This window comes from Vicugna pacos, chromosome 1, assembly GCF_048564905.1.
Source record: "Vicugna pacos chromosome 1, VicPac4, whole genome shotgun sequence".
In the NCBI taxonomy this organism is placed as follows: Eukaryota; Metazoa; Chordata; class Mammalia; order Artiodactyla; family Camelidae; genus Vicugna; species Vicugna pacos.
In genome coordinates, this window is record NC_132987.1 from 13,369,268 (window position 1) to 13,395,199 (window position 25,932).

The following is a 25,932-nucleotide window of genomic DNA, read 5'->3' on the forward strand; positions in this document are numbered from 1 at the left end:
CTCAGGGTAGTATAACTAAAAATGGTGGTTACATTTTAAAAAATAATTTAAAAAATACATTTAGTAACGCATAGCTGTACTGGCAGGAAAATAAGGAAAGTCCTCACAGGTCAGGGGAAAAAAATATGACTCTTCAGGTGTGAGTGAGCATTGGAGCCAAGTTTGTCTGGGGCTTGTAGGCCGATCTATGTTAGCCTGGGTCCTAGTTTGCAATGGGCCATATAGGCAGGGGTTAGGAAGCAAATCCAAATGCCCCAAACAGGGCAAGAGGGAGGATCAGAGATCATCAATTCCCTCCACCAAATCCAGGATGCCTGATGGGCAAAACCTAAGTGGCAAAAAATAAAAAACAACAACAAAAACCCACTCCTTAGTGGTAGACCATGGGAATACAAGCCATAAATAGGATGGAACCAAAAAAAGAAGTATTTCTAACCTGAAACTTGTCTTCACCAAAGTTTGAGATCTGAATTCATAGACCTGTCAGGCCCTAAAATCTCAAGCCAAAAATGAAGTCTGCAGTGTTCCTGGTGATGGTGCATGCAAGCACCTGGCAGAAGCGAAAAAACATTCTCTCTGGAAGAAAGAGCTTTAAACCAAAGCCTTAAATAATCCATGCAGATAAAGTTCGATTCCAAAGAACACGAGTTCATAATGAGAAAATACTGAACACTGAAGGTAACAAGCCACCATTAGCAAGAATAGCAAACACAGTAGTTCAACAAAACTGAATCACACTGCCCAAGACGACAGACAAAACAATGACTAAACAGAGAGTACAAAGTATTTGTGTGCAATAGATTTCAAGAATAATGGAAGGAATTAAAAGTATGACAAAGGACTATCAAAACTGGCCAGACAAATTTGAAAAATAACTTGAATGCAACCTGAGGTAAAGAAAAACCACAGTAGTTAAATGAGTGCAGTGACAGTGGGAGAGGGTGTAGCTCAGTGGTAGACTGCATGGCTAGCATGCCTGAGGTCTGGGTTCAATCCCACTACCTCCACTAAGGAAAAAAACAAAACCAAAAAAAAGCCCTTAATTTAAACCTCCTCCCACTAAAAAAAGGAACTTATTAACAACAAAATAAAACAAACAAACAAAACTCAATGGCAGTGGTTCTCAAGCTTCAGTGGGTATCAGAATCACTGTGTAAAACACAAGGGCCCAAGCCTCATCCTACTTCGATGAATCTGCTTCTGTAACCTTAACTAGCTCTCTAGGCAATACTGACACATTTCAAATTTTGAGATCCACTGCTCTATGCGAAGTTGAAAAGTAGATTAGTTGTAGCTGAAAAAATAATAAGTTGGAAAAAATTCTGAAGAAATTACTCCTTTCTTGACTGAAGTGCAGAAATTCAATAGGATAGTGAGTGGTTAAAGGATCTGATGGATACAGAGAGAATCATTACTTCTCTTCTGTCGAGCAAAAAAGAAAAAAGGAAAAAACAAAGAAAGATAAAAGTTTACTAGCAGATTCTCATTAAAGGAACTTGATCCTAGAAGAAACATCTGGGTTGTAAGAAGGAATAGTAAATAAAGTGAAAAATATAGGGTAAATTGAAATGTAAAAACTAGTGACATAAAACAATAACAATAATCTAATTTGTGCAACTAAAAGAATCAAGATGAACTAAAATACTGGACTATAACGGCACTCTCCAATATTTTGCTATTAAAGCATCTATGTACTTATTTTCTACATATAGGGTAGTAGAATTACTGGATTAAAGGCTATGAACAATGGCCAAAGCTCCATATTATAAAATTATTTTCTAAAGTTGTTCTACCAACTTACAGTCATACAGGTAACATGCAAAAACGTTCCTTTTGTTGAAGCCATGACTAGTCTAGAGTATTGCTATATTTAGTGAAAACTTCAAGAAGATAAAGGATGGTTCATTCAGAAGCACCAGGATGAACAGCACTTGTCATTTCTGTCAGGAAGTCAGTTACTTCAGAAGATTTCCTGTTTAGGATTGTTTATTATTTCCATCCGTCGCATTGCCATAGAAACAGTCAAAGCAATTGTGTTTGATAAGAAATGTGTTCAAATTCCTCATCTCTGACTACCTCTCTATAATACCACAGTTCTGAGAAATTAAAATTTCCCAATGTTCGTATAATTATTTTAAAACCTTGTGTTGTTTAATACTTTCTGTTCTAAAGTCTATCCATATGGAGACTTTGAAAAATCTTTTTGTGGTATGGTAGGAGTCAAAATTAAAATACTTCATTACAAAGAAGATTTCTGTAGTTCTTAAAATATGAAAAAGTTTATTGGTGAAAAAGGAAAGCAGAAAATATGCTTGGTGCCTGATCAATTCTCCCCAAATATCATCTTTAACATCTAACTCCCTCATTCACTGATTGAGATACTGCTATGGAGTATATTGGTTCAGAATCTTAAATATAAGCCTACAAATAGTTTTATAATATAGTATGTTTTTCACTTTAAACTTAAGTCTGTTAGAAAGAAAGAAGCAACTGTTCTTCCATAGTATATTATTAGACTCAGCAGGAAAATGTGACTAACATTATTATGTTAAAAGTGTGTTCTGAGTAATATGTCATGTTGCTAGTTCCTGTTCTACAAGCTATTTTTAGGACTCCTTATCCATTTTGAATGGGAAGAGCTGCCTTTCATTTCTTTTTTTCTTTCAGTTTCTTATGGAAATATAATGACATACAGCACTGTATAAGTTTAAGGTATACAGCTTAATAATTTGACTTACATACATCATGAAATGATTATCACAATAAGTTTAGTGAACATCCATCCTCTCATATAGATATAAAACTAAAGAAATAGGAAAAAAATTTCTTTTTGTGATGAAAATTCTTATCATTCATATATAAAATACAGCAGCGTTAATTATATTAATCATGTTATACATTACATCCCTAATTATCTTTCTTATTAGCTGGAAGTTTGTATCTCTTGACTGCTTTCAACCAATTCCCCCTCCAGATCACTCCTGCAGGCAGAATTACCTTTTCATATTTTAATAGATAATGGGTTCTTATGTTCTTACTTTATGATATCCGAAGAGTTTCAGAAGGTCATTAGAATAGCATAAATGAAGTTTATTTTTTTCCAGTACAGAAAACTGGAAAATACATTATGTAAAGTATTAGGAAAAAGTCATCAATAGTCTTACTAGCTAAAGATATGTACTATTAAGATGTTGCTGTATTATATAATACAATCTTGTATTCTAGACATGACTGTTCTAGGTTTTATAAACTTAGTTATAATAATATTGGACAGAATTGTATAGGCTTTCTCCCCTTCCATTTTGAAAAAGCTAATTTTCTCCAAGTATTGTTTCAAATGTGTATGACGTCACAAACAGGGATTAGTATTGTTTAGAATCATTCTACAGGATAAAATGTTTTTACAGATGTTAGTACACATTTTTAAAGGAAGAAAAAGCTCACATTATTAGATGTGGATATATTCCAGATTTGAACGCTCTACAGACACAAAATGATTATAGCTTTCCTTGCCACACAAAATGTTGACAATCTTTCCTTTAAAATTATAGGCTGCTTTTTAAATTTATCATAAAGCATTTTCTTTTATTGCAAATTCTTTGCAAATATTTTAATTGGTGCACGATAGGAAGTTCAGCAGATGTATATGACATTTCTCTTCTGTGCTGCATGCTTCCCTGGATTGCTCATTTACATTTATGAATGAAAAAACAAGGCTTCTTGGTTTCCTCTGACAATTCTGACTCTCCTTTGAAAAATGAACTGGTTGTTAAGCACTCGCATGTCAATAGACAGGCTTCATTTTAGGGTGAGCAGATAGGAATCAGGCAGGCTGACAGCCAAGCTATCATCTACACCAAAGCCCCTAACAGAAAAATAAAACAAAACTGGGGACTCCTCTCTAGAGCACTAACCCTCATTTGAAGCCATGACTTCTTTGAAACAGATCATTTGCCTTTTTAGAGTACTCTTGACAGCCTCCGATCTGGGGCAAACACCACTGCTATCCAGGCGTGTCAGAAACCAATCCATGCAGTTCACCTACAGCTGAAGTCTTCCATCAAACATCTTGATTTCTCATCCTCTTCTCACTTGTACCCTCCATTACAGACAATCACAGGGGATTCCATTGTGAAAAAAAAGTTACCACTTGATTTCTAGCCAAGACTGTGGAGTAGTAGAATCACGAGCTCGCCTCTCCTCGCAAATACAACAAAACCACAACTGACTGCTAAACAACCACTGGGAAAAAAGACTGGAGCCTAACAAAAAAGATCTTCTTCAACCGGAAACATAAAGAGGAAACCTCGGCAGGTTGGTAGGAGGGCCATGCTCGCTATATAATCAGGCCCCGTATCCTCCAGGTGGGCGACCACAAGCAAAAGAATAATTAAGTTGCAGAGGCCCTCCCACAGGAGTGAGAGTTCTGAGCCCAACGTCAGCCTCCCCAATCAGGGTTCCAGCATTGGGAGGAGGAGACCCCAGGACAACTGGGTTTGAAGGCCAATGGGGCTTAACTCCAGGAGCCCCATGGGACTGGGGGAAATAAAGACTTCATTCTCTTGGGAAACATACAGAATCTCACATGTGCCAGGTCCAAGGGCAGAGGCAGTGATTTCATAGGAACCTGGGCCAGACTTGCCTGCTGGTTTTGGAAGGTGTCCTGGGTAGGTAGGGGAGAGCTGTGGCTCACCCAGGGCCATAAAAGCTGGTGGCAGACACTGCTGGAGTGTTCATTTACGTGAGCTTTCCTGGAGGCTGACATCTTGATTGGCTCATTAGCACCAAGACTTAGCCCCACCCAACAGCCTATAGGCTTAAAGGCTAGGAAGCTCCAGGCCAAACAACATACTGGGTGGGAACACAGCCCCACCCATCAGCAGACCTCCTGAGCTCAGAGCCAACCTCTTGAAATAGCCCTACCCACCAGCAGTCCAGGACCAAGCTTCATCCAGCAGCGGGCAGGCACTAACTCCTCCTGCCAGGAAACCTGCATAAGCTTCTAGTCCAGACTCATCCACCAGGGGGCAGATACCAGAAATAAGAAAACAACAATCCTAAAGCTTGTGGAAGGAATTTGCAAATACAAGCCAGACACTACCCCGGGACCGGCTGGTCCCTGGCCCTTAGGTAACAAGAGATGAGTGTACTGCTGGGACACATAGGACATCTCCACAGAAGGCCATTTCTCCAAGGTTGAGAAATGTAACTAACCTATCTAAAAATACAAATAGAAAGACAGACAATATGAAGCGGCAGAAGAATATCTTCCAGGCCAAGGCACAAGATAAAAATCCCAGAAGAAGAAATAAGTGACAAGGAGATAGGCAATTTATCCAAGAAAGAGTTTAAAGTAATAATGGCAAAGATGTTCAGAGACCTCATGAGAAGTATAGATGCACAGAGTGAAGTTTTTAGCAAAGAGTTGGAAAATATAAAGAATACCCAAACAGATTTGAAGAATAAAATTACCGAAATGAATAACACACTAAAAGGAATCAAGAATAGACTAAATGAGGCAGAAGAATGGATCAGTGATTTAGAAGACAGATTAGTGGAAATCACTATCACAGAACAGAAAAAAGAAAAAGAATGAAAAAAAATGAGGATAGTTTAAGAGACCTCTGGGACAACATGAAGCACACTAATATTTGCATTTTAGGAGTCCCAGAAAAAGAAGATACAGAGAAAGGACCTGAGAAAATTTTTGAAGAGATAATAACTGAAAACTTCCCTAACTTGGGAAAGGAAACAGTCACCTAAGTCTGGGAAGTGCAGAGAGTTCCACAGAGGATCCAAATAGGAACACACTGAGGCACACAGTAATCAAACTGATGAAAATTAAGGATAAGGAGAAGTAAGAGAAAAGCAGCAAATAAAATATGAAGGAACTCCCCTAAGGTTTCAGCTGATTTTTCAACAGAAACTCCGAAGGCAGAAAGGAGTGGTATTATATATTTAAAGTGATGAAAGGGAAAAACTTATAATCAAGAATACTCTATCCAGTAACGCTTTCATTCAGATTTGATGGAGAAATCAAAGGCTTCACAGATAAACAAAAAGTAAAAGAATTCAACACCACCAAACAAGCTTTGTAACAAATGTTAAAGGAACTTCTGTAGTCACCAAAACACAAGAAAAGAGAACAAAAAGAAGAAAGAAAAAAAAAAGACCTACAAAAACAAACCCAAAACAATTAACAAAATGGCAATAAGAATTTATTTATCAATAATTACCTTAAATGTAAATATATTAAATGCTCCAAACAAGACATAGACTGGCTGAATGGATACAAAAACAAGACCCATATATATGCTGTCTGTAAGAGACCCACTTCATATCTAGGGAAACATGCAGGCTGAAAGTAAGGGGATGGAAAAAGATATTCCATGCAAATGGAAACCAAAAGAAAACTTAAGTAGCAATACTATATCAGACAATATAAATTTTAAAATAAAGACTGTTACAGAGACAAAGAAGGACACTGCATAATGCTTAAGGGATCAATCCAAGATAGAATGTAACAATTGTAAATATGTATGCACCCAACATAGGAGCACTTCAATATATTAGGCAATTGTTAACACACATAAAAGGAGAAATCGACATTCACACCATAATAGTAGGGGAAATTAACACCTCACTTACATCAATGGACAAATCATCCAGACAGAAAATCGATAAGAAATACAGGCCCTAAATAGCACATTAGACCAGATGGACTTAATTAGTATCTATAGAGCATTTCATCTGAAAACAACAGAATACACGTTCTTCTCAGATGCACATGGAACATTCTCCAGAATCAATCACATGCTGGCCCACACAGCTAGCCTCAGGAAATTTAAGAAAACTGAAATCGTATCAAGCATCTTTTCTGACCATAACACTGTAAGGTTAGAAATCAACTATAAGAAAAAAAAACTGCAAAAACTGCAAGCACATGAAGGTTAAATAATATGCTACTAAATAACCAATAGATCACTAAAGAAATCAAAGAGGAAATAAAAAAATACTTTGAGACAAATGAAAACAAAAACACAATGATCCCAAATCTCTGGGATGCAGCAAAAGAGGAGTTTATCGCAACACAAGCCTACCTCAGGAAATAAGAAAAATCTCAAGTAAACAAACTAACCTTACACCTAAAGCGGCTAGAGAAAGAAGAACAAACAAAAGTATTTAAAATAAAAAATTTAGCAGAAGAAATTATAAAGATCGGAGCAGAAATAAATGAAATAGAGACTAAAAAAAAAAAACAATAGAAAAGATCAATGAAACTAAAAGCTGGTTCTTTGAAAAGATAAACAAAATTGATAAACCTTTAGTTAGACTCATCAAGAAAAAAAAAAAAGGAGAGGACTCAAATCAGTAAAATCAGAAATGCAAAAAGAGAAGGTACACCCACATTACAGAAATACAAGGGATCATAAGCAGCTGCTATGAACAACTATACACCAACAAAAAGGACAAAGTAGAAGAAATGGACAATTTCTTAGACAGGTACAATTTGCCAACTCTAAATCAAGAAAAAATAGACAATATGAAAAGACCAATTACCAGTACTGAAGTTGAATCAGTAATTTAAAAAATCCCAACAAACAAAAGTCCAGGACAAGGGGAATCCTACCAAACATTTAGAGAAGAGTTAACACCTATCCTTCTGCAACTATTCTAAAAAATTGCACAGGAAGGAACACTTCTAACTCATTCACCCTGATACCAAAACCAGACAAGATATCACAAAAAAAGAAAATTACAGGCCAATACCACTTATGAATATAGATGCAAAAATCCTCAACAAAATACTAGCAGACTGACTCCAACAATTCATGAAAAGGCTCATATACCATGATCAAGTAGGATTTATCCCAGGGATGCAAGGATTTTTTAATAACTGCAAATCAATCAATGCGATACAAACCAAAGAATAAAAGCCGTAAGACCATCTCAATAGATGCAGCAAAAGCTTTTAATGAAACTCAACATCCATTTATAATAAAAACTCTCCAGAAAGTGGGCATACAGGGAACATATCTCAACAAAATAAAAGCCATATATGACAAACACACAGCTAACATCATACTTAATGGTGAAAAGCTGAAAGCATTTCCTCTAAGATCAGGAGCCAGACAAGGATGCGCAGTCTCGCCATTTTATTCAACATAGTTTTGGAAGTCCTAGTCATAGGAATTAGAGAAGAAAAAGAAATAAAAGGAATCCAATTTGGAAAAGAAGTAAAACTGCCACTGTTTGCAGATGTCATGATACTATACATAGAAAACCCTAAAGAAGTTACTAGAAAACTACTATAGCTCACCAATGAATTCAGCAAAATTGTAGGATACAAAGTTAATACACATAAATCAATTGCATTTCTATACAGTAACAGTGAAATAGTAGAAAAAGAAATTAAGAAAATAATACCATTTACCATCACACCAAAAAGAATAAAACACCTAGAAATAAACCTACCCAAGGAGGCAAAAACCTGTACTCTGAAAACTATAAGACACTGATGAAAGGAACTGAAGATGGCATAAACAAATGGAAAGACATACCGTATTCTTGGATGGGAAGAATCAGTATTGTTAAAATGGCCATACTACCCAAGGGAATATACAGATTCAGTGCAATCCCTATCAAATTACCGATGACATTTTTCACAGACCTGGAACAAAAAAAGTTAAAATTTTTATAGAAATACAAAAGATCCCGAATAGCTAAAACAATCTTGAAAAAGAAGAACGGATCTGGGGGAATCACACTCCCTGACTTCAGACTATACTACAGAACTACAGTAATCAAAATAGTATGGTATTGGTACAAAAACAGACAAATAGATCAGTGAAACAGGATAGAAAGCCCAGAAGTAGACCCACACACTTATGGTCAATTAATCTATGACAAACGAGGTGAGAATATACAATGGAGAAAAGACAGTCTTATCAATAAATGGTACTGGGAAAACTGGACAGCTACCTGTAAAAGACTGAAAATAGAACATTCTCTAACACCATATACAAAAGTAAACTCAAATGGATTACAGACTTAAATGTAAGATCAGATTCTATAAAACTCCTAGAGGAAAAGATAGGCAGAACACTCTTGGATATATATCACAGCAATATATTTTTTGAACCAGTTCCTGGAGTAATGGAAATAATAGTAAAAATAAACAAATAGGATCTAATTAAACTTAAAAGTTTTTGCACAGCTAAGGATACCATCAACAAAATGAAAAGACAATCTACAGAATGAGAGAAAATGTTTGCAAATGATGTGACTGACAAAGGACAAATTTCCAAAATATACAAACAGCTCATACAACTTAATATGAAAAATACAAGAAACTCGATCAAAAACTTGGCAGAAGGCTTAAATAGACATCTCTCCAAAGGAGACATCTAGATGGGCAACAAACACATGAAAAGATGCTCCACACATCACTAATGGTTAGAGAAATTCAAATCAAAACTACAATGAAGTATCACTTCACACCAGTCAGAATAGCCATCATTGAAAAGTCTACGAACAATAAATTCTGGAGAAGGTGTGGAGAAAATGGAACCCTCCTACACTGTTGGTAGGAATATAGATTGGTACAGCCAGTATGAAGGAGAGTATGCAGTTTCCTTAAAAAATTAAAAATATATTTACCATATAATCCAGCAATCCCACTCCTGGTCATATACCCAGATAAAAATACAATTCAAAAAGACACATGTACCCCAGTGTTCATAGCAGCGCTGTTTATAATAGCCAAGACATGCAAACAACCCAAATGTCCATCAACAGATGAGTGGATAAAGAAGATGTGGTATATATATACACCATGTGGTGTGTGTACATACATACACACAGATATATATATACACATACACACACACATATGTATATACATACACACATACATATACATGCATACAGAATGGAATACTACTCAGTCATAAAAAGAATAAAATAATGCCATTTGTGGCAACATGGATGGACTTGAAGATTGTCATTCTAAGTGAAGTAAGCCAGAAAGAGAAAGAAAAATGCCATATGATATTGCTTATATGTAGAATCTAAAACAAACAAAAATGATACAAATGAACAATTTATTATTTATAACTTAGATGACTGATTTCTTGAATATGTGTGAGCACATTTGACTGCCCTTTATGATAGGATTACTGCATTCTGTTGATGCAGTAAAATAAACATTTAGCTAAAAAAAAGTATACAGTAAACTAGTCTCTGTTATGACATGTAATTATTAGAAGAAAAAGGAGTTCTAAAAAAAAAAAGTTATCACTTGTGTTACAGCCCTCTCTTACTCAGAAATTCTTTTGAGATGAGGCTTCTTCTTAAGGTTTATTCTTTGGTATGATCCATTCTGCTTTCCAAATCCATTTTCATTCTCTTTTTAGAACCTTTAGTCCTCTGATGGGTACCCCTTCTGTTTTGGTGCTTTTATCAATTCCATTTTATAAAAAGTCTTTATTATTAATTCAAGGGGATTTTATTTGAGGGAGGGAAGGTAAATGCTGACTTCAGTCTGCCATCTTGAACCCAAAATGCCATATTTTCTTTTTAATACCCAGAAGTTCAGAATTTTAAACTCAAAATTATATATATACTAACTAGAGCAGAAAGTCTGCAAAATGATTCCTTAATCACTGAACAGATGAAGAGGTGACTATTTTAGAAAGCACTTCCTCATATTTAAGTAGTAGTTTCTTTGTACTCCACTCTGTGTGCAAAGTTCCTCTCACACTAGATCGTCACTAAAAATATGGTAAGTATTCATATAATTCAAGTAAAAACAGCAGCTGCTTTATAAACATATCAACTTTGAACATCTTTATTGAAAGAATTTTGGTCTTTTTCAGTTTCCTATTTGATTTTTGCTCATCCAGCTCTAGACCTCTCAATCATAGAAGATCAAAATGGAAACTTTTTGTGTATCTAGCCATAATTATTTATATTGTAGGTGAAGAAATTGAGGCTCTGAGAAAGAGTGATTTGCCCAAGACCACCTAACTTGTGGCAGGAACAGACTATAATCAAACTCTTACAATTTCTGCACCAGTGTTCCACCCACACATATACCCCAGTCCCTGCCTTACATATATTCATAATAGTTTTTATCTTTTCTTCACAGCATTTATCTTCTCTTGTTTAATATCTTTCTTTTATGCTGAAGTATAAGCTCTGTAGAAGCATAAGCCCTGTCTTCTTATTCTTCCTTTTACTTTCAGTGGCTCTCTGGGTGCCTAATCCATTATTAGGTTCCCAATAATTATAAACTAAAGGAATGAGTGTGTCACATTACTTCTCTACTTTCAGTAAATTTACTGGGACTCAACTCCTTAAAATAGTAGCTTGGTGGGGGAGTGGTTGGTAGAATCTGTGAACAGTCTGAAATGACATATAAAATTTTCTGGGTATGCCTCTCTTGTTTAGTCTACAGTTTTCTTAATCCTCAAAGGGGCCATTAAAAAGAAAAGAAAAAAAAAAAAACCCTGAAGGTCACTGCCTTAGGAAAAGGCTCCCAAACCAGTGTTTTACTCTAATATATTTAGGATCTCAACTTTACAAACAGCTAATTCCCTTTGACTTAATTTTTAATGCTACAGATTTATCTGTAGCATTCCCTTGGCATATTTTGGTAGCTTGGAATTTTTCAAGATCAGGTTCTGGAGCAGTTCAGTCCTCAGGTGAGGAGGGGCATCTAGGTAAGGACTGATGGCAAAGATATGGTACCATGGTACTTCTAGAAGCAGAGATAAGAGAAATAATTCATCAATAGTCCTTCAGCACAAATATATTGTTTGTTTATACAATACTTACCTTTTCAGCTGGAAAGATGTGCTGTTTCATGAACCACTTCACCCTAGTAAGAAGTTCCTGGCCTGTCCTAGTCTGGGCAAACAATTGTCCAGTAGTATCAGTCTGTGGCAGTACAGGACCGAAAGTTCTACATAAAAAAGAAAAGTTACAAAGATTTCCAAAATCATTATTATAGATTTCTGAAAATAGTATGAAGTCTTCCCCAGTTCTCCAAAAATATCTCACAGGAGTTTCCATATTTTGGAGTTTTTAAAGTCTTTCATATTATGGAAGGAATGCAGAATCACTTTATTTTGGACATTAAACTTTAGTGCCTAAAGCACTTCTTGGAGAAGGCATAAGTGTGGCATGACCTCAATCAATGGTAGTTTAAAATCTTTATTGAAGTCACCTGTCAGAATCTCTAAAAAAGAAGGCAAATAAACTGAACACAAATTTAATAATTACTGAGTATATGCCTCACAAATACAGCTGCTGGATGTCATTACAAACAAGATCTTTAAAGGTCATTATGAAGAGTAGCATAGTTGTTTATTACATTGTGAAGATCACAAATATCCAAGTACATGATGAACTATAAAATGCAACCATCGTAATGTTATGCCATGGGGAGTTGTGGCTTGGGCGGAATTTCCAGGGAGCACACCACCAATGCATTCAGTAAGTGCTTTACGTCACATCAGTTAGCTGGAGTCTGGTTGGAAAAACTGTGTCAGATGCCTCAAAAGTACTCCACTGGTGGAGACATGGACTTCAAAGATGCTTATGAAATATTTTAATAAAATTTCAGGAAATGTGATGGTGGAAGAGAGCAACATTACTAAACTTAATAAATCATCTTATATAATACATAATTTTAAATAAGTATATGCAAGTAACTTAAATATTAGAAGGAAACATTTGAGAGTTCTATCAAGATCCTTAAAAGTTTATACATTCATTTAGGTTGGCATACACACAAAAAAACCTCTTAATCATTAATATGTGTATTTTCTTTACATTTGAGTCAATTTATTTTCTAGCATAGAAGACATATACTAAATACAAAACAAAAAAATTTGCCATAATTGGCAGCAGCAATCCTGGTGTTATAAGCAACAAAAACAAGCCCTAATCCCCTAAGGTTTATGACCTTCACATAGGTAATAAAGGCTCTAATTTGAGTTAGCCACAGAATCAATTTTGCTTACCTTTTTGAGAGTTGTAATCCAGTTTCTGCCAGAGGTTGCACAATATTGGCAAACCGAGAGCTACTTTCAGATGCATTATTTCCCAGAAGATATCTACTATACACTCCCTGTAAGTAAATTAACATACAGTGATTAAAATTCATTGAAAACTATTCTTCAGCTATCCAGTCTTTCCACAGTTTCCCACCTATGTGAGTCACTAAACTTGCAAAGTATTAATATATAAATCAGACTATCAAGTCTAATAATTTACATGTAGGAATAATTATACCTCCCCAAATTAAAGAATTACACTTGTATCATCTGGTTAACATACTCTCATCATAACAGACTTGTAAGTGGGAATCAAACCAAACTTGAAAATGAATTTGGCAGTAACCAAAGACACCAAATTGGCAAGTTATATCACCTCTAAATACCACTGCTCTCCCTTCACAGTGGGGAAAAATCTAAAGAAACCAAAAAAAAAAACCCCAAAACCAAAAAAAAAAAAAAAACTATAAAATATAAAAGCAAAATAAAATTAAAAACTATAAAATATAAAACCAAAGAGAAAGCAGTGAGATGACCTCTGAGAATACCTCATTTTTGGATCCCTAATTTAGGTTAAGCTCTTTGCCTTTGAACGGTGTTAGCTCAATGCCAATGAGTTTTTTTTCTTAATTCTCCATGTTCTGTGCTTCTAACATAAAATACTCTCCTCTTCCCTGCCCCACCCCTTCAAATACACTCAACTGAATTTCATTAGTTTATTTCTTTATATAATTCTTTGTGCAATAAAATACTATTAACAGTCGTTTCATCATTTCCAATTTCCTATTTCTCATTAGAATGGAATGTTTATGATCATCTCTAAGGCTATAGTTTATAACACACATTGATTTCAATCATAAATCATATCAAACTTTTATTTAAAATAAAAATTCGTTTTAAATTCAAAGCCTATTAGGCATCTCATTTGTGGAAACTGCAGACATAGAAACATACCACAAACCCTGTTTTGAGAAACCCATGCAATCAACATGAGTCTAAACTACAGGATGAGATACAACACAACTATTTCCTAGAAGACATTTCAGTTATTTGAGGATAGTATGATCTCCGAGGACATGGAAAAATAACCATAGTTTTCCTTAATTCTTTTTTTCCCATTCTTTTTTATTTCTAAAATCTCTCATTTACTTGTTCTTCACCCAAGCCCTAACTCCTTGCCACTGATTAAGCATCTCAATTTCTTAAATAAACTCCTAAGATTCAAAGTAAAAGGAAACTGAGTTATTATAGTGAAGAAAGCACTTGCTTACACTGTAAATTTAAAAAACTGAATTTACGCTCAATTTTCTCTCAAAATTTATCACATAACTATCACATTATTAGAAAGTAGAAAATGGACAGGTTTATTTATCTATCTAGTCACTCAAAAACGTAATAAGAGAATACTATATGCTAGATACTGTGCTAGGCTTTGGGAAATACAAATATAATTCTTTCCTCATCATTAGCCCTGGTTAATAAATGGCTTTATAGTCTGACTCAGACATCATTAAAAGATTTTAGCTCTTTCTTACATTGTGTATTCAGGAAATAACCAATTCTCACATGCTTTTCTCTTTCTCATTGTTTTTCTCCTTTCCTCCATCTTTTTGGTTTATTATACCAAAATGTGGTAACACACTTTAATACTCAACTTTTTCCCTTGCCAAATTTCTATTCTGTAAACTCTGGATTTATATTTTACCCATGTCTGGTATTTGTCACTATAAAAAACAAATTGACTTAAGAATGAAGAATATAAAACCCCCAAAGACCAGAAAATATTGTCAACAGTACATCAATAAATAATGGTGAAACATATGTTATAAAAATTAATTACCTGTGCTATTCCAGCCATTTTAAAATATGAAAGGGCAAGAAAGAAATTCCAGTTAGGAAGATTAGAATTAATTCCCCTGCAGCGGCAATATATTGAAATCAGTTCTTCCATTGATGGTACCCCTGTAAAAGCAGCACATACTCTAAACTTTAAAAGAAAAATCATGGTGAATACATCAAAATATTATAATATTACATATGTATATAAAACTGAATATAACAACCATTAAGCCACATAACAAGATATGTTCTAAATGCTGATTTCCAAAAGAACATTATATGTAATGATTATATTTTGTCATAAATTAGTAAAAGTGGAATGCTATATTCAAAAAACTCAATAAAGAATAAAATGATTTAGAAACATTTCAAGAAACAAATCAAAGATATTTATGCAAGATTATAATATAATCCTATTTTTTAATTATGAAGAAAAATAAAGATAATTTTATATTAATAGTAATTTAGGCAACATTATGTTTCATACCTATGTTTTCTTTCCAATAAGAACTTTGATTTAGCATTGGAATTGTCCTTGGCCAGAAGTAGAACAGGGAAAAATGAGCCAAGTCTGACAAAGGATGACCAATGGTCGAAAGCTCCCAATCCAGTACAGCTATAACTCGAGACTGTAATTAAAAATGAAAAGATTTTAACATATTAAATCTAAAACAGCTAAAATAAGGAAATAAATGAAACAGAATATAGCAAAAGCCACAGTTTCCATCAAAAGTAAATCTGAACCTGCAGTTTGCAGTCTTTTCCCACAGTGGCACACTTCACTTTTCAAATAACTAATTTTAATACCCTTGAAGGAGTAGAGCCAAGTGCTCCGGTTCCATTACCAGCTGTCAGTTTTGCATTTTACTTTACACAGCCTTAACATGTTTACTAATGAAAGGAGGCAAAATCAGTTGAAACTTTTCAACTAGGAGTAACTATGGTAGAGAAGAAATTCTAATAATTACTTATAATTTAAGAATCTATGCTCTGGTGATGAATCTTACAACATAACAGACACTACACTCCTATGGCCATAGTAATTTTTAAAGTAAGTTATTTCATGCTGTAGGTACAAAAATATAATCGTTATAAAAGATGCCATTTGTTTTATGAATATAAAATCCATTATATAGCAATATGATAAGTGTCATTTGGAACTAATAACACAGAAAGCTTTCCTCATTCTATTTTGTCGCAATATGTATCAAGGGAATATATATCTTTAAGTTAATAACTCAGGACATTCAATTGCAAAATACTAGAGGAAAAGGTAATTTGCAGAATAATACGTAGAGTATGGTACTATTTCTGTTTAAATATAAAGGTTATAAATGCACACTCAAGGTTGAAAGAATATACACCAAACTGATAGCAATGGTTATGGTTACTTCAAGGGACTGAGGCAGGAGGGATGGGATGTGGGAGGAGATGCTCCATCGAGAGGGTTCTGTATGGAGCAGTGACATGATAGGACTCGTTGTTAAGGTCACTGTAGCTGCGATGTTTTGAATAGACTGCAGAGGGGACAGTGAGGAGGCTGCAGCAATGATCTAGACAAGATTATCTAAACCAGATAAAACAGCCGAGCTCATCTGGGCAGTGCAAATTATTGGGTTTCATGCCTCTATATAACCGTGTGTGTGTTTGCACTCCCTTGCTTCTCTTGCACAATTGTATACATTATTGTAGCTTTATGGAAAAACGTGGACTTCAAAATCACATAGGCTAGTATTCAAATCCCAAATGGTGGACATTTACTGGCTGTGCAATAGTGGACACACTAGTTAACCTAATTTTCAATTTTTGCAGCTGCATAGAATTAGTGTAAAAATTAAATAAGGGCAGACAGAAAGTCCATTTTGTTTACCAGTGTCTAGCAGAGTACCTGGCACACAGTAGGTGCCTAAAATGTATTTATTCAATGAATAAGTACAGAGTCTGGAATATAGCAGGAAATAAAAAATTTACTATTGTGACTTTGGAAAAAGCGATCACTCCTTCCTCCATGATTTGACTTCATAAGACCTTTTATGGTTGTGGTTAGATCATATTATTATAAGTTACCATACTTGCTAGATTTGTTAAATTTGCTTAAAAAAAGATTAGATGTATTTTTCTCTATAGCATTCTGTTTATTTCTATGCTCTTAACATCCAAAGAAAAGAAGATGATACACTTAATTATGCTATAAATGTTTACAATTTTTTCAGTGAAAATTGGGAATTTTCTCTGGAGTCAAGTTTAAAGATGTCTGAAATATTTTTTCAGTAATTACACAAAGCTATAAAACAACAGCCAGTGAGAAAAAACAATGGTTCATTAAATTATATCAATTAGTATATGCTAATTAGCAATAATTTAGTAGAACCCTTTGTATGCCTATTTGTGTACAGAGCTGTAAAAGCTCAGCATAACTCCTAGTGGATGAGACGGACATTTACTAGTTCATTTTAGTGCTAAAGAACTTATTAATAAAATGATTTATGACAGTTTTTCTGAAAAAGCTTTTCATTTTGTTGATTATCTTCTACACTGACTTTTATTTTCTATGTATGCTTTTTGCCCTACTGAATTTTATTAGTATGTATGTATATTACCTTTTCAAAACAAAAGAAACAAATGTAATCCAACAGGACAAACAGTAGGTGAAGAGGGCAGGGAAAAAGATAATAACTTTAAAGAAAAAGATAAAGCTGGGAGTAAGGTTATTACCTAAAATTAAATGTCATAGGTTATATATAGTTGTTATTGTGGACAGCAGAATTTGCTCTGATTTTTCTAAGGACAGAATAAAGTGTGAAGTATGACAAGTCACAATGTTTACAGTGCATGTAGAGTAAAATAAACCAGCTGCACTTGGGTTGCCTCCAGGTGCCCATCAACAATTGATTAGATGAAGATATGGTATATATACAATGGTATATTACTCAACCATAAAAAAGAGTGAAATACTGCCATTTGCAGCAACATGGCTAGACACAAAGAATATCATACTTAGTGGAGTTAGGCAGAGAAAGACAAATATTGTATGATATCACTTAAATGTAGAATCTAAAAAATAGTACAGAATAATGTATACACAAAACAAAAACAGGCTCAAAGATACAGAAAACAAACTTGTGGTTACCAAAGGGAAGCGGAATAGGGGGAGGGACAAATTAGGGGTATGAGATTAACAGATACAAACTACCATATAAAATATATAAGCAACAAGGATACATTGTATAGCACAAGAAAAACTATACCCAATATCTTATAATAACCTATAATGGAACATAATCTACAAAAATATTGAATCACTATGTTGTGAATGTGAAATAACATAATAATGTAAATCAACTGTACTTTAAAACAAAGCAAAACAGCTGCTCAAGAGTATCAATTTCGTTGGTGAGATTGGCCAAGATGGCAGAGTAGAAAGACCATGAGCTCATCTCCTCTCACGAGCACACCAAAAGCATAACTATTTGCAGAATCAACACCAATGAAAAAGACCAGAACCTATAAGAAAAGATCTTCTACAACTGAACACATAAAGAAGGAACCACAGTTGGATGGGAAGAATGAGTGGAATCACAATATAGTCAGGTCCCATACCCCTGGGTGGGTGACCACAAACTGGAGAATAATTACATTGAAGAAGTTCCCCCAAAGGAGTGAGAGGTCTGAGCCTCATGTCAGGCTCCCCAGCCCTGGGGGTGCTGTACTGGGAATTTGAACCCTTAGAGCATTTGGCTTTGAAGGCCAGTGGGGTTTAATTTCAGGAGTCCCAGAGGACTGGTAGAAATAAGAGACTTCACTCTAAAAGGATGCACACAAAATCTCACATATTTCAGGACCCTGGGTAAAAGCAGTAATTTGACAGGAGTCCAAGTCAGACCTATTTGCTGGTCTTGAAGAGTCTCTCAGAGAGGCAGGAAACAACTAGAACTCACCACGGGGACATAGACTGGTGGCGGCCATTCTTGGCAGCTCCTTCTATCACATGGACTCTGGTGCTGGTGGGCACCATTGTGGAATCCTCCCTCTAACTTCTTAGCCCCAGTACCCAGCCCTGTCCTGGCCCAACAGCCTGTAGGTGCCAATGCTGGGACACCTTATGCCAAGCGACTAACTGGGTGGGGACACAACCCCACCTATCAGCAGACAGGCTGCCTTGAGACACCCTGCACCAACAGTTATCTCTGAAGATGGCCCTGTCCACCAGGGGGCCCAGGACCCAGATCCACCCACCAGGGGCAGACACAAGATGCAAGAAAACCACAATCCTGCAACTTGAATATTCAGTCTCCCTACCAGCAGGCCAGATGCTGCCCTGGAACCAGCTGAGCCCCAGGCTTGTCCACTAATAGGCCAACACAAGCTTCAGGACGCCCTAGACCCTGTACCTAATTCTGTTAGGAACCCACCCTGTCACCTGTGATATGGCACCATCTCTGGGTCCCCTGGGCCATGCAACCAGATCCCAGGACCTTCCTGGCCTACCAGCAGTCCAGTACTAACCCCAGGACCTTGCTTCACCCATTAGTGAGTGGGCAACAACCCCTGGAGTCTTTTGGACCCTGAATTTGCCCAGTAGTGAGCCAGCACTACCTTTGGGGTCCCCTAGGTTTCTTTAGTTAGCTGCTTTGTGACCCAGCCTACCAACCAGCAGCTGGCAGCCTCCACACAAGGCAGGGCTGGCAACCAATGAAACCAGGGGGCAACCAATCCTACCAGTCTGCCCTCACAGTCAGCTTGCCACAACAGAAGGACCCACGTTCCTCTTAGGGGAAACCCTGAGAGCACATAGCTTGAGTGATGAGAGAAATGTGCTGCTGGGATGCATAGGACGTCTCCTACAGAAGGTCACTTTTCCAAGGTTGGAAAACATAACTAATGTAACAGATACATAACAATATAAACAGCAACATAGGCAAAATGAGGCAACAGAGGAACACGTTCCTGACAAAGGAACCAGCCAAACCCCAGAAGAAGGACTAAGTAACTAAGTAGTGCCTGGAGATAGGCAATCAACCCAAAAAATACTTCAGGCAAGTGACCATAAAGATAATAAAAAAAAACTCAGGAGGAGAATGGATGTGGAGGAGTGGGATGTTAGAAGTTTTTAACAGAATCAGAAAATATAAAGAGCAACCAAACAACAATGAAGAATACAGTAAATGAAATGAAAAAATATACCAGAAGAAATCAATAATAGACTAAATGATACAGAGGAACAGAACAGTGAGCTGAAAGACAGAGTAATGAAGATAATGATTCTGAACAGTTAAAAAAAAGACAAAAAGAATGAAAAGAAATAAGGACAGTTTAAGAGACCTCTGGGACAACATCAAGGGCACTAACATCTGCAATATAAAGGTCCCAGAAGGCGGAGAGAGAGAGAAGGGGTTGAGAACACATTTGAAGACATAATAGCTGAAAGGTCACTGGGGAAAAGAAACAGATATCCAAGCAGTAAGTGTAGAGTGCCGTACAGGATTAACTTAAAGAGAAATACACCAAGACACACTGTAACCAAAATGGCTAAATTAAAGACAAAGAGAGAATATTAAAAGCAGCAAGGGAAAAGCAACAAATAACATACAAGGGAATGCCCAAAAGGCTATCAGCTGATTTTTTCAGCAGAAACTCTGCAGGCCAGAGGGAGTGGCGTGATATATTTAAAGTGATGAAAGGGAAATACCCTATTACTACGAATACTCCACCCAACAAGGCTCTTGATGGGCTTTCATGAGGAGATTAAAGCTTTACAAACAAGCGAAAACTAAGAGTTCAGCACCACTAAACCAGCTTTACAAGAAATGTTAAAGGAACTTCTCTAATTAAAGAAAAATGGCTGTAACTAGAAACATGAAAATTACAAAATGAAAAGTTCATTCGTATGGGTAAACATACAGTAAAGGTAGGAAATCATCCACGTACAAAGCTAGTAGGAAGGTTAAAAGACAAAAGCAGTAAAATCATCCATATCCACAACAAGCAGTTAAAGGGTACATAACACAATTAAATGTAAAATATGTTATCATAAACAGTAATCATGAGGAAAGTACAAATGCAGGGTTGTTAGAATATATTTGAAATTAAGAGATCAGCAACTTAAAACAATCATGTATACATACAGACTTCTATATAAAAACTTCATGGTAACCACAAACTGAAAATCTATAAATAGATATATATACAAAAAAGAAAAAAGAATCCAAACATAATACTAAAGACAATCAACAAATCACAAGAGAAGAGGAAAAAGAAGAAAAGAACAAAAAAAAGAATAACAAAAACAATATTAAAACAATTAACAAAATGGCAAAAAGAACATACATATTGATAATTATCTTAAATGTAAATGTAGTAAATGCTCCAATTAAAAGACACAGAGTAACTGTGGATGGATAAAAAATAAGAACTGTATATTTGCTGCCTATAAGAGGCTCATTTTATGTCTAAAGATAAATACAGACTGAAAGTGAAAAGATGGAAAAAAGTTATTTCATGCAAATGGAAATCAAAAGAAAGCTGCAGTAATAATACATAAATCAGACCAAATAGATTTCAAAATAAAGACTGTTAAAAGGACACTACATAATGCTCAAGGGATCAATCCAAGAAGATATAACAATTGTAAATATATACGCACCCAACATAGGAGCACCTCAATATATAAAGCAAATATTAATGGACATAAAGGGAGAAATTGACAGTAACACAGTAATAGCAAGAGACTTTAACATCCCACTTACATCAATGGACAGATCATCCAGACAGAAAATCAATAAGGAAACACAGGCCTTAAATAACACATCAGACCAAATGGACTTAACTGATACACATATAGAGCATTCCATCTGAAAGCAGCAGAATACACGCTCTTTTCAAGTGCATATGGCACATTCTCCAGGACAGATCTCATGCTGGGCCACAAAAGAATCCTCAGTAAATGTAAGAAAACTGAAATCGTATTAAGCTTCTTTTCCAACCACAACACTATGAGACTAGAAACCAACTACAAGAAAAAAAATTGCAAAACCCACAAACACATGAAGGCTAAACAATATGCTAAACAACCAATGGGTCACTGAAGAAATCAAAGAGGAAATAAAATAATACCTGGAGATAAATGGAAACAAAAACAAGATAATCCAAAACCTATGGGATGCAGCAAAAGCAATACTAAGAGGGAGGTTTATAGTGATATAAGCTTACCTCAGGAACAAGAAAAATCTCAAATAAATGACCTAAACCTACACGTAAAGCAACTAGAGAAAGAAGAACAAACAAATCCCAAAGCTACTAGAAGGAAAGAAATCATAAAGATCAGAACAGAAATAAATGAAATAGAGACTAAAAAACAAGAAAAGATCAATGAAGCTAAAAGCTGGTTCTCTGAAAAGATAAGAAAAATTGATAAAATTTTAGTCAGACTCATCAAGAAAAAAAAGGGGGGAGGGTTCAAATCAATAAAATGAGAAACAGAAAGTGAGAAGTTACAACTGACACCACAGAAATACAAAGAATCATGAGAGCTTACTACAACAACTATATGCCAATAAAATGGACAACTTAGTAAAATGGACAAATGCTTAGAAATGTACAATCTCCCAAGACTGAACCAGGTAGAAACAGAAAATATGAACAGACCAACTACCAGTATGAAATTGAATTAGTAATTTAAAAACTCCCAACATACAGAAGTCCAGGATCACATGGCTTCACAGGGGAATTCTACCAAACATTTAGAGAAAAGTTAACACCTATCTTTCTGAAACTATTCCAAAAAATTGCAGAGGAAGGAATACTTCTGAACTCATTCTATGAGGCCACTATTACCCTGATACCAAAACCAGACAAAGATATCACACACACACACAAAAAAAACAAAATTACAAGCCAATATCACTGATGAACCTAGATGCAAAAATCCTCAACACATTACTAGCTCCAACAATACATTAAAAAAGATCATACACCATAATAAAGTGGGGTTTATCCCAGGGATGCAAGGACTTTTCAGTATCTGCAAATCTATCAGTGTGGTACACCGCATTAACATACTGAAGGACAAAAATTATATGACCATCTCAACAGATGCAGAAAAAGCTTTTGATAAAATTCAGCATCCATGTATGATTAAAAACTGTCCAGAAAGTGGGCATAGAGGGAACATAGCTCAACATAGTAAAGACTACAAATGACAAACCCACAGCTAACATCATATTCAATGGTGAAAAGCTGAAAGTACTTCCTCTAAGATCAGGAACAAGACAAGGATGCTCATTTTCACCACTTTTATTCAACATGGTTTTGGAAGTCCTAGCCACAGGAGTCAGAGGATAAAAGGAAATAAAAGAGATCTGAATTGGAGAAGAAGAAGTAAAACTGTCACTGTTTGCAGATGACATGACACTGTAAGTAGAAAATCCTAAAGATGTTACCAGAAAACTACTAAAATTCATGCAAGAAGCGCTACCTAATGCTCATCTTAGAAACAATGGGGGAAATTAGAAAGAAAAAGCCATTAAAAGTACAAGTTTTTTTTGCATATCAAATCATTTTTTTCTTCCTAAGAACATACAAAAGGCTGCAAGGCAGATGACTTCAGAAGAACCAGTGTACTTATATTTATCTTAAATACATCTGACTACTAATAAATGAGTGCAGATGAAACATCTATGGGTTTATCTGTTCCTAATTAAATGTATTTATCTTTCAAGTTGAAATGGCAATATGCACTTTAAACTCTAAAATCTTAAACATTTCTCTGCCAGATGGGTAAGATTTATATTTAGAAAATTAATGATATTTTCCAGGAAAACTGGATTTCTTTTCAACATTTCAGGGAGCATGTTGCACTATTGCAAAACTTGCTCAAACATGCTTCAAATATTTTACATATCAGTTACTAAAAAATAACTAGGGGCTGCGAAACTGAGTAATATGCTTTAGTCTTGTTTTTCCCTTTAGTAATTCTTAACTGGTTTGCCATACACATTCCTAGATGGTTTATGTAAAATTGTTTTGTGTTCTTTCTTAATTGTTGTGTCTTCTGATGACAAAAAAACACTAAACAAAACAAAAAACAAACATGCTGTTCTTTGAAAAAAAAACCAAAACAATAGGGGGGAGGGTATAGCTCAGTGGTAGAGTGCATGCTTAGCATACACAAGGTTATGGGTTTGATCCCCAGTATCTCCAGTTAAATTAAAAAAATTAAAATTAAATAAAAATTAAAAAATAAGTAATTACCTCCCCCACAAAAAAAAATTTTTTTAAAAATCAAAACCTCAAACCTTGAACGTTACAGAAATGTACAACTTATAAGTCTTCTATAATCCATCCCTGAAAACCACTGTTTAAGTTTTAGTATGTATTTACTAAAGAGTAAAGATTTACTTTTATCTTCATATTTTTCTAAAGAATAGAGCTTGATAGGCAGTCTTAGAAAAGTCTTAGAAAAGAGAAGGAAAGAATAGAAAAGAAGAAGAAAATTAAAGTAAGTGGGGCACCAGCTGTGCCAGATACCAGCTAGTTGCTTCATATCAATTACTTCATTTTAGCCTTCTGGGAACTCTGAAATTTGGGTTTTTTTCCTCAATACAAAAGGCAAACAATGTCAATTTCCTGGCTTTGATAATGTACTAGAGCTGTGTGAGATCTATTTGGGGAACATGGCTGATGGGTACACAAGCCCTTAGGTACTGTTTTGACAACCTCTTGAGAGTCTAATAATTTCAAAATAAAAAGTTAAAATAAAAACTGAGGCACAGAGAGGGTTAAATAAATTGCTTTAAAGTCATACTTCTAGAGAATAAAAATTAAGCATAAATAAATGAGATGGAAATAGTTACTTAGTGATAAACTAAAACCAATTCTTTTAACGTAGATTCATCAGAAACATGTAACCACCTGCTACATAAACAAGATGCATTTACTGTGTTATGCACTCTTAGTCTAGAAGGTCCTCATGTATTGAGCATCTACCATATAGAGTCTAGAGGCAAAGGTAAGAAAAAAAATAAAGACATAATCTTTATCTTCAAAGAAAAAATAAAAAGCTTTCAATCATACCCCTAGGAATATACACAGTTGAGCACATACACACACATACACTCACTATAACCCAGGGACTGACTTTCCCATTTGTAGAGTGCCTTCATGAAAAAAGAAACATAGTCTAATTTCCTACTTACAAAATCTTAAGAATGAGGTGGGAAAAACAGACTTTAGGCTAGAATGAAATTCTGAAGTTTCACAGCTCTTAATGCCAGTGGGTCTCTTTCCCTTTTTGACTGTTCTCATAATTCACTTTGTATAATATAATTTAGCACTTGGGTACATATTATTCTATGCTATTACCTGAGTATCTTTTCTCTCCATCTATATTTTGACCTCATTAAGAGCTGTTATTGCCTTCCAACCCCATGCTTCGGAGCACATAGTTGGTAAATGAATAAATGCTAGTTGACTTGTACTCTGTCAACTGTATGTTATTTCCATAAAAAATTAGCTACAATATTTATAGGAGGCAGACATTGATTACATTTGATTTAACTAACAATTATAGGATTACTAGATGGAAAGTAGAGGACATTTTACTAGCTACTATATAGCCCTAAAACACTAAACTATCATGATGTATGTAACAAACTAGCATTGACACGACAGAGCTTAAGGAAGATGATACCCGTTTGGCAACTTTAATCCTAAAAGAAATCGTTTTCTAAGATGAGATTAAATATAAAAAGGAAATAACTATTTGGTACTTACTACAGTTTGACATTAGTTTCAGCATATTATGACTCATCCTAAAATATGAAACGTCGTGGCAGACGACACATAACTAAGGAGATTTAGGTCTGAATTTTTCCTTCCTTGTGTAAGTAATGAATGGAAAAGTACTTCATTATAGAACACATAAAGAACATTGGCTATTCAAAGTATCAAACATTCTAAAATATGAATGAATCAAATGATACATAGATCAAACATAGGCCAGATCTTGCTGTTTTAAGGTACAAGCTTTTATAAT

The 25,932-nt window shown here is 35.1% G+C and overlaps 1 protein-coding gene across 1 annotated transcript in view; it reads right to left on the minus strand.

Annotated features, from left to right (window-relative positions):
• Positions 1-25,932, minus strand: part of ACAD11 (acyl-CoA dehydrogenase family member 11) — an 81,552-nt gene that overhangs the window by 39,753 nt on the left and 15,867 nt on the right. Inside the window, exons 6-9 of the mRNA XM_006214566.4 lie at positions 15,388-15,529; positions 14,902-15,023; positions 13,029-13,135; positions 11,839-11,965 (exon numbers count right to left, since the gene is read on the minus strand). Coding sequence (XP_006214628.1) covers positions 11,839-11,965; positions 13,029-13,135; positions 14,902-15,023; positions 15,388-15,529 — 498 coding nt within the window. The remainder of the gene's footprint in view (positions 1-11,838; positions 11,966-13,028; positions 13,136-14,901; positions 15,024-15,387; positions 15,530-25,932) is intronic.